At 39.3% G+C, this 9,500-nt stretch overlaps 1 protein-coding gene across 3 annotated transcripts; it reads right to left on the minus strand.

Annotated features, from left to right (window-relative positions):
• Window positions 1-1,342: 1,342 nt before the first annotated feature.
• kif2c (kinesin family member 2C) lies at window positions 1,343-9,296 on the minus strand. Of its 3 annotated transcripts, XM_012878947.3 has the most exons (23): window positions 9,161-9,296; window positions 8,867-9,026; window positions 8,678-8,772; window positions 8,322-8,420; window positions 7,989-8,037; window positions 7,862-7,897; window positions 7,262-7,393; window positions 6,922-7,032; window positions 6,718-6,809; window positions 6,534-6,629; window positions 6,380-6,434; window positions 6,126-6,288; window positions 5,909-5,999; window positions 5,751-5,814; window positions 4,956-5,047; window positions 4,713-4,855; window positions 4,287-4,500; window positions 4,033-4,143; window positions 3,210-3,277; window positions 2,163-2,241; window positions 1,968-2,048; window positions 1,776-1,869; window positions 1,343-1,617 (listed from the first exon to the last, which is right to left on the minus strand). In XM_012878947.3, the coding sequence occupies exons 2-23, from the start codon at window positions 8,925-8,927 to the stop codon at window positions 1,556-1,558; spliced, it is 2,088 nt and encodes a 695-aa protein (XP_012734401.2). In that variant the 5' UTR covers window positions 8,928-9,026; window positions 9,161-9,296; the 3' UTR covers window positions 1,343-1,555. The 3 variants fall into 3 exon arrangements, with proteins under 3 accessions (XP_012734401.2, XP_035994051.1, XP_021180389.2); XM_036138158.1 differs by having other exon boundaries at window positions 8,867-9,212; XM_021324714.2 differs by lacking the exon at window positions 7,862-7,897 and having other exon boundaries at window positions 8,867-9,212.
• Between the last annotated feature and the right edge of the window lie 204 nt (window positions 9,297-9,500).

Here is a 9,500-nt window from a genome sequence, read left to right on the forward strand (position 1 = left end):
TTTGAAGAGCAATGAAAAGCCCGTGGAACTATTGTTTGAGTGAGCGAAACAGAACATGTTGGGCTGTTTCAGATATTCGAACACTTCGGTGTGTTCATCACTGACTATCGGTCAGTTGTAGTTATATACCTGGGCCCCGTTTCAGAAAAAATCTACCGAGTAAAAACTTCTCTGAGTACCTCACGCTGCGTTTACAACAGGTGATATTAATCAGGTAACTAAACTCAGCGTCCAATCAACCCTGAGTGGAGCACAAGCCTGAAAGAAGCCCTCATCAATCGAACGCAGATAACGCGATTCACCATAGCAACAGCCGAAAATAAGCCTGGAAGTGCGCATCTGAAATATAACCAACGTTTCTTCATCTTTTTTTTTTTTGGCAACATTAGGCTTCCCCCATCCTGCTAAAAAATGATTTGACATGGATTTTCTTATAAGTGTACAATTTGTGCCAACTTCACTTTATAATAATAATAATATAGGCTATATTTAAAGTTGAAGTGAAGAAATGTGCAGTAGTCCCAACGGTGTGGGGGATAACTCAAATGGAAACTAAAATATTATGAATAGAAATTTAGAACCTGAAGGCTCAAAATTACAGAAATGATTGCTTTCATTCTGTGTAGTTTTTATTAATCTTGTGGTTCTGACTATGGAACATCATTAAACTAGTCTATCATAGAGTGCAACAGTAACATTAATGACAGCGTGACATACAGCTGCCTCTAAAAGATTTTCTACCTCACCTACATTATTAAAAAGCTGCTATTGGCATAAGAAGAGCAGCACAAATAAATTGTTCAGAACTGAGCGTTATCTTATGTTAGAAGAGAGATGTGCAGGCTGAGAATATTGAGATAAAAAAAAAATATATTTATCCAGAAATAAGACATTTAATTATGGTCTGATTAGCCTCTTGCCAGATTTCTGCAGTATGGCGCTCCAGAAAGGACACACCTTTTCTGACACTTCCTTGTGCAGATCTCAGCTAAAAAGTAGGAAAAACTCAGGGTTAGCCCAAACAACTCTGCTCGGTAGCAGGGTTGTTTCACGGAGGAATTGTTGTCATAATGAAATTATAGACATAAATGACTATCTTAAATATCTCCCACTAAACCTTGTTAAAAGTTAAGTAGAAGGTAAGTGAAAAGGCTATTTATCTTACATCAATTCAAACATTTTCCTGGTCAGTTATCCCACATTTACCTTTGCAGGCAAACACTTTTAAGAGCTGTAGTCCCAATTTTAATGTGAGAAATTTCAAAATGTCTTGTCTGTCATATTTGCTTCAGTCTGGACAACATTATGTAAGAGCTGCACTCCAAGATCTTTGTAAATAATGGATGATAAATTTAGTAACTTTAATAACAGTAATGAACCATGCCATAGATCAGAAAAAAAGTGTCAATGTTGCATTTTCTAACACCATTCCATTAAATTCTTTAAAAAAAAAAAAATAGTGTTACATTTTATTTAACAAAGAATGTATTACGATACAATAAAACAAACAACACCTAAAAACACAGTTTGTCCCTCTAGGGAGCTTTTGGAAGTTTTAGTGGTTTAGCCTCATCTTGCGCTCCGTTTCCACAGAAGACTGCAGAGCCAGAACTGAGTCTGCAAATAAATATAAATGTAAAACACTTCAACACATTTGTTATTGCTACCAGTTTAAGATTTACATTGATTTTTGACAAAAAGGTCAAAAAAATAATAATAATAATAATAATAAGACTCAATTACATAAAGAAAACAATGTAAAATTTTGTACAAACCCAGTAACTTCCTGGAAAAATCCACCAGATCTGGAAGCCCGTCCTCAATATTGTACGAGATTTTGTCCATTTCAACAACAAGTTCATTTGCCCTCTGGAGAATAAAAGGTTTTTTTTTAATGTTTAGAAAACTGAATTAAAAAAAATTTAAAAGCAAGTAAAATAACAGCAAAAAAAAAATTAAAAAAATACCTTTAGCTCTCCATAGACTTTTTCTTCCAACTCTGCCACCTGAGATATAACATCAATCACGCTGGTATCCACAGTACTATCCTGTTCAAAAAGAAAAGAAGCACAACAGATTTTAAGCACATTTGAAAAAAATAAATAAAACATAAAAACACGTCATCAAGATCAGGAAGATCTGATTGTTGTGATGCGATCCACCTCTTCTGAGGAACTATTTATTGGCTCATTTTTCTTCTGCGCTTCAGCGGCTTTGGAACTGGCATTCAGCTCCTTCACTCTGCCAAAGAATAAAAACAAAATTAAAACCAAAACTCCCATTACAAGAATCTAGTCATTACTCAAAGCAAAAATCAGAATTTGCTGTTTATCTCAAAAATGTTATTCCTCAGCTTAACATTTTAGCTTTTTGAAAACCTCGCCTCAAAATAAATGAAATCATAAATGGCTCATCTTTTTCTCCAATGAAGTTAGAAAAGAAGATCATGCCAATACTTTGACTTTCTAAAACCAAACCACTATGCTGGCTTAATTATGCAAATTAAAGGACAATTTTAAAGAGAGTGAAATTTCTCTTCATTACAAATGCTAAAATGACTAAAAGGCTAACATTCACTATCTGCTTAAGGAATCCATGTGTGCTGCAGGCAAGGCTGGCACATGGTACCAGCAAAAAATAGGATCCTAGAGGGAGGGAAGGTGGGAAGGAAGGACAGATAAGAAAGAAAACAAAGGAGACAAGGACAGAAGGAATGGAAAAATGAAGGAAACAAGGACAAAATTAAAGAAAAGATACAAGGAAGGAATGGAGATAGGACAAGAAAGAACGACAGAAGGGAGGTGTGACAAAAGGAAGGAAGGAGACAGTGCCTGTGGTGTGACAAAGACAAGAAAGGAGTGGAGGCGGAAGACTAGGTGAAGGGAAAACAGGACAGAAAGAGAGAAAGTGGGATAGAATCAAGTTAGGATGTGCAGAAGGTAAGGAAGCACTAAGAAAAGAAAGGATGTAAAGGAAAGACAAATACAGACTACTTCAACAATGGAGTAGGGAATACAGTCTGTAAATACAAATATTTTCTCCCATGCTTGTCTAGACTTAAAAAAACACACTAATCAAGTTCAATATTTCCTGGACTACGCAGCAACTGTGAATCTAGTTTATTTTTGGCAAAACATAAAACTGTTGTTGTGGGCGTTCAGGAGCAGTGACTCATATTCTTTCCCCAGAGGTTTGACTTCGCACTGTACCTGTCTGCGTAACGAAGGGTATTCATTGTATATTCACAAGAGGTCATGCTTGGAGACACCATGGCAATCTGAATAAGAGGGTAAAATATGAACACAATCATTTTTTAGAAAATTACCACAAAATTATGCAAAAGTATTTACCCCCATATTTTTAAAACAGTTTTGTTTTGTTGTTTTTTATCTTATTGATGGATCTGCACAAAATGGTCTAAGTTGGTTAAGTGAAATGGGGGGGGAGGAAGAAAAAAAATAAAAACTGAATTGGCCAGTGCACAATACGCACTTCCGTTAATAAAGGCTTTATTTACTACCAAACAGTTAAAAACAAAGCATAAATCACCAAAACAACAACAACTACTACACCAGCAGGATGTGATAATCTTTCAGAAAAACTTTGTATGCAACCAGAGTGAGTTACTTATGTAGAAAAAAAAAAAAAAAAAAAAAAAAAAATCAATTAATGTGGCTGTGCACCTTTAAAAGGTTGAAAGATTGTTTTAAAAACATTTTTAGGAGAAAAAAAAAAACTGATGGAAATATAAGTCAGTTAAAATTCAAATTAATATTTTATGGTCATTTTATAAAGCTAATAAATAAAGGATAGTGACAACAAGAGGCAATAAAGAGGCGTTCAAAGGTCAAAATATTTTTAAAAGCAAAAAATAAAAAAGATTAGTCAACCAATCGAAAAAAATTATCCATAGATTAGTTGACTACTAAAATAATAGTTAGTTGCACCCCTAGATCAAACCTTTGACTGGTAGTGCAGACAGACCAAACATAATGTTGAGATAACTGGTGGAGTTTAGGAGAGTTTCCCTACCATGCAGGTTTTGGACTTTTCTCCAATGAAGGAATCCCGGAGCACTTTGGTCAGAGTACTCATCCGAAAAGGAATGTGATCACTGTTCCTGCCCAGAGAACGAATACACTCCTACCAGACACACAGGAGTGGACATGCGTGTTGGTTATTTTTCACCTTCTTATATGCAAATAAAAATTTTTTTTCAAACTTTATCTGGTCCTTGGTTTTAGAGTCAAGTTCTTTCTGCACCCTGAGTGCCTTCCAAGCGTTACCTTAAGAGCCAACAGGCTCTGGTTGATCTCCGCCGTCTCCACCAACGTGCTGCGGTCGTTGCTGCTGACGTCCGTGCCGCGCTCGTTGCCTGCCAGATCCACCAATGAGAATTTGCCGTGCAGCGTGGACGCGCGGTCACTGCGCCGCAGCACAATCTGGAGGATGGCGTGGGAGCGAGAGGAGTTGGCGTTGGCTGAGGTCTGCCCTGATGTCCTGGACAGAGTGTGAAGAAGAAAGAACAGCTTCATTTATTAACATCCATACAAAAAAAGCTAGGATCACACCTCGACCCAATCTCCATTATTTAAAGGCTACATTAGTAAAGGTTTAGTCTCATTTGCAGGTCAGGCTGAGAGATGATGATCTTGAACATGAGAGGAAAAATGAAAATCGCTGAAGTCGGCCATCTCACTAATTTGTAGTACCTGCACGCACTCCCCATCCGTATGAGCTTGATGACGTCCTCTGCGGAGGACACACTGACCTCCTCCAGCCCCACCACCTGAACCTGCTGCCGGTCGTCCTCCAAGACACGCAGCTTGCCCTTCTTGTTCAGCAGGTCATACACCTGAAGCAAAGACGGGATAAAGGTTTCTAGAGGGAGAACCTGAACAGGCTGATTTGGACGTGACTCGCGCTTTGGGAGGCTTGATTTTTCCTTTTCTTACTTTGCCGTTATAGATCTCAAAGAAGCTGACGTAGACGCACAGATCCAGATTGGCATACCTCCTGTGGTTGAGATAGGTGAAAACATCTTGGGCTGAAAGATTAAACACAATCGTTAGTAAAAATGTAGTTTACGATAAACAAACCATCGCGTTTATTGGAGGGTGCACACTAACAATTTCCAGTTTAGTCACAGAAGGATAATGACTAATCTGTGAACCTAATCATTCAGCGAGGGAGAAAAAAAAAATAAAAAATCCCATGTCCAGTTATTTTAGTGGCATGCCTGCTCCTTCTGCGAGGACATTTAGTCCTCTGATATAAAATGAGGATAATGCAGAAGGATCTTTGACAATCCCTCGTGCTCTGCTCAGTTCCACCTCCCAGACTTTCTATAGGCTTTAGGTCAGCGACTCCAGTGACCATGGAAGAAGTGAACAATGTCTGGACTGGTTTGGCCATATGTACTGTATCATTGCCCCAATGGTGACCCATTTTTATTTTACTGGTAGAGTTCATGTTTTCTTTGAATTCAGGATCTTGCCCGGGGTTCCACTGAATGCGGAAGCCCTGCGCTTTCTGCCAGGCACCTGTTCCACCGGGAGTGATACATGTAGGCTTTAAATAAAATTAAAAAAATCGTGCCAGCCAACATTTCAAGCAGTAATAAACCCTAAACACCATTGACTAATGTATAAAGTTAGTTGCTTCAAATTGATCCACATTTTAAAAATACCACCCCTATAAAACAACCACTTTTAACCGTGGATGGAGAAAGCATCAGATTATGGTTTCACCTGCCAAAGCGTAGATTCCTTTAGCGCTGTTCTGTTGCTTCCCGGTGAAATCGCCTCCCATTGTCTGCAAAGATTCAGGAAAGGAGGAAGTACTTCTGAATTAGGAACACTGATTTTGGCATAATCTTTAAAACCAGTATGGTAAGGCGGAGGCTTACGTGGGTCTTCCCGCTTCCCGTCTGGCCGTAAGCAAAACAAGTTGCCATACAACCCTGAAAGATGGACTGCACCAAAGGTTTGGCTGTGAACCTGAAAGGAAAAAAAACTCAGGTGTTACTGAGTGAACATGACATCAGCCTGAAAGGGGGATTTTTTTTTTTTTTTTTAAATAAAATAAAATATTCATAGAAATTGATAAGATTAGAGAATTCTTACTTGTAGACCAGCTCGTTGGTGGCATTTTCATCAAAGGAGTAGTCAAAGTGGAAGACCTGGTTTTCCAAGTACTTGGTTAGGTCCACTTTAAGCTTTGGTTCATGGACCAGTACGGTTCCTCTGCCAGGTACAGACACCACATCAATCTCCTTCTTGCTCATCTCTGAAAAAACACCAATTCAAAAGAGACATCAGCTTGTTATGTAATGCAACATATTAAGTTAATATCGCTGTATAAGACATTTTCAGCCCACCTTGCTTGTTTAGAGGCCGTTTGCGAACACAGACGCATATCCTTTGAGACTCGATCTGTGAAAGTAAATCAGCAATTAAGGGAGTGGAGTAAAAACTGCTTACGTAGAAAAGAGTCTCATACACACGGGACACGGTTTCTGTGTCTAAACTCACCAGGCCAGTGGCTTCTAACGGCGTTATTTCCAAGGTTTCTCGAAAGTCCTGGATCATCTCATAGAACTTCTGATTTGGTCGAGACGACTCTCCAAACTAAAACCAGAGGGAAATCAAGGAGTTAAATTTGCAGATTTCTTCAAGATTTACAGAATGATTTAAAATATGTCATATATATCTTAACCTTCCCCTTCTTGGGCTGCAAGTCAAAGGGCCTGACACTAGAAACCCTCTTGTTGCCTTTGCTTGCTTCCTGAGCCACCGATTTTCTTCTGCCTGCAGTGCAGAGGTGTAGGAATCACTTTTTTATTATGTTCTTTTGCCGTACCGTCCAATAGTTTTATTGGATTTGCTTAAGTGCGATCAGATCTCAGGAAGAATTGCCGACCTTTGGCTGAAGGCATTCTCTCAGGTTCATTCTCTTTGACCGACTCGCGGAGGGAAGGCAGCGGCTGTGGCGGCTTGCTTTCAATTCCCCTCTGCACCTGAAATGGAGCCGCTACAAAAACAAGAATGGAATCTATAAAGATGCCCTTCATTTTTCTTGCTGATATAAGCAACCACTGAAAGATTGAGTTATAAATTTAGCAGCTGAAATACATAGACCGTATCAAATACACAATACAGCCATTACACATCAGTAGACACAATAGCTGCATGTTCAATAAAGCATTTCACGAGATTTGGGACTTTCCAACAAGTAGCTACTTTAGCGCATCACTACCAACCAGAGCTTGCTGACAGGTTTGTTTCAGGACAGATCGTCTCTGGGTTTTCCGGAGAAGACTCCACGGTTGAAACGGATGGCAACACGGGAGCTGGAGGCTGGAACAAGGTCGTCTGCCGAGACCGAAAGGCAACTGAGGGAGACACAAATCCATGCAAATAAATAACTAAATAAATAAAAGCATGACCACCTAAGGTGGTAGGGCTGTTTATTGCGCATAAACAGATGATCAAGACTGTTATTGTCCAAACAAGTGATTACAAACATTGATTACATTTTAAGAGGACTGTAAAATCTCTGAGTGAGCAAACAAATATAAAAGCAAAGAAAAAAAGCTCAGATGCAAACAAAGATGTGTTTAGCATCAGCACAATTGATTCGTCCGTGTCTCCAAGCCTATACCACATAATTTCCTCCCCAGTCACAAAGTGAGAATGAGCGTTAAGTCGTGCTGCAAGCCCAGCGTCACCCGTGTCTTTTAGAGAAAATGTAAAAGGCAGAGAAATTTGTCCTAAACAGAACAGAGGAGAGCCCTCGCGTGATTGTTGCTGCGATTGTTATTGCTGTCTTTCAAAGAAAGGCGCATGCAATGCTTGCCAACCTGGAACCTTGTCATTTTGCTCCGCTGGAACAGAGGCTTTGGAATAGAACAAGCAGTTAGGCGAGAAATGGTAAAAAAAAAAAAAAAGCGACAAACTAAGAGATAAACTGTGCCTCTGGTTACGTACAGGAGGAAGGAGCCGGGATCCGGGAGGAGCGCAGGCGAGTAGCATACTTCTGTGAAACAAATGAAGACAGCAGAGGATGAGATTGTTTTATTCATCTCATAAATCTTTTTGCTAAAACATTAGATTGAGCCTTCATGAAGATTAATGTAATAGTTGATAGTTACTTGCGTGAAGAGGGTTTATCTAAAAGTTGCCATTATGTTTGTTATACATTTACTTTCTTGCCCAGTTTGAAAAATAGAAAGGCTGGCATTAACACAACTTGTCGAATAACATCTTTAAAACCATATAAGCGCAGTTTGTGTCTTAGATCTATAAATAAACATTACTTGCCTTGTCAGGAGCAGGAGTGGGCGTCTCATCAGATTTGGTGGCAGCGTTCACATGGTCCAAAAGTTCTGGATTTAGATGACACAGCTCCTCGATGTCAACCTGAAATGCAAAAAAAAAAAAAATGTTGACCATTTACTGCTTGGCACCAAGATCGTCCCATGAGTTCATTTGCACTGAAGCATGAGCAGTTTGAAATTGGGAGAACAATGTTGATTTCTGATTTGCTGTTTCTGGACTTAGGATTCACTCTAGCCTGCATCAATATTTAATTATCTACGAAACAAAAAGGACAACTTAAAAACGTTTTTTTTTTGTCCAGTTTTTATTTATTTTTGTTTAAAAAGGAAGCCACCAACCCCCTTCCCACGGCACATTTTCCTCTCCTGCCACTCCACCATAACCGTAGACTTGGAGCTATCAACGGATTTAACGATGGCCGAGTGGATTCGACCTGAGAGACAGAGCAGAAAGTTGGGAGGCAGGCTCCCGGTTAGCATTTGACACATCCGAGATGACAGAAGAAGGGAACAAGTAGACGAACTCACCATCACTGCGACTGATCTGAACGGAGAGCCCAACTAAAAGTCTGGACAGATTCGTGTCCATTTCTGCTTCTTCTTCTTCTTGTAGTAAGGGAGGACAAAAGTGTACAGGCGTACCTGCGTTTGGGCTAACAAGCTTTCTCCCGATACGATAGAACGGTCGCTGTTAAACGAACAGAAACCACCGGATTCCGTCTTTAAACGTATAACTACTTCGGGATTAAACAGACATTTTTTTTATTATTATTATCGAGCAGTATTTTCGTCCTCTGACTAAAACGGGGAAATCTCACTCACCTGCGACAAAGCTATAAACACCGCCTAAGATTCAAACTAGAATCGTTTCCTACGTCCAAGCGTCTGATTGGCTCACGTCAATACGTAGTGCGTGGCATTCTTCTTCTACTGCAGTTTTGAAAAGGTCATGAATGCGTATGTAGCGCCACCTGCCAGATTCTCGGGGAACTACTCAGATGAAAATGAAATCAATCTTCAGTGATTTTAAACATCTAAATTAAAAATTAGAAAGCACAAGTAACAGTTAATGCATTCAGACTCTTTGGGAGCTCTCATTAACAAATGTTTTCAGATAAATACTGTATTTTATTCGTTTATTTATTCCCATCAATCTTTTTCA

This window comes from Fundulus heteroclitus, chromosome 6 (genome assembly GCF_011125445.2).
Source record: "Fundulus heteroclitus isolate FHET01 chromosome 6, MU-UCD_Fhet_4.1, whole genome shotgun sequence".
In the NCBI taxonomy this organism is placed as follows: Eukaryota; Metazoa; Chordata; class Actinopteri; order Cyprinodontiformes; family Fundulidae; genus Fundulus; species Fundulus heteroclitus.

Bases quoted from the DNA above. Each gene is read 5' to 3' on its own strand.
- kif2c (XM_012878947.3), bottom strand. From the start codon at position 8,927: ATGGACACGAATCTGTCCAGACTTTTAGTTGGGCTCTCCGTTCAGATC. The intron at 8,421-8,677 runs GTTGGTGGCTTC...TTTGCATTTCAG, and splicing joins AAATGTGCCGTGGGAAGGGG to GTTGACATCGAGGAGCTGTG. The intron at 1,618-1,775 runs GTTTGTACAAAA...ATTTATTTGCAG, and splicing joins TTTTTCCAGGAAGTTACTGG to ACTCAGTTCTGGCTCTGCAG.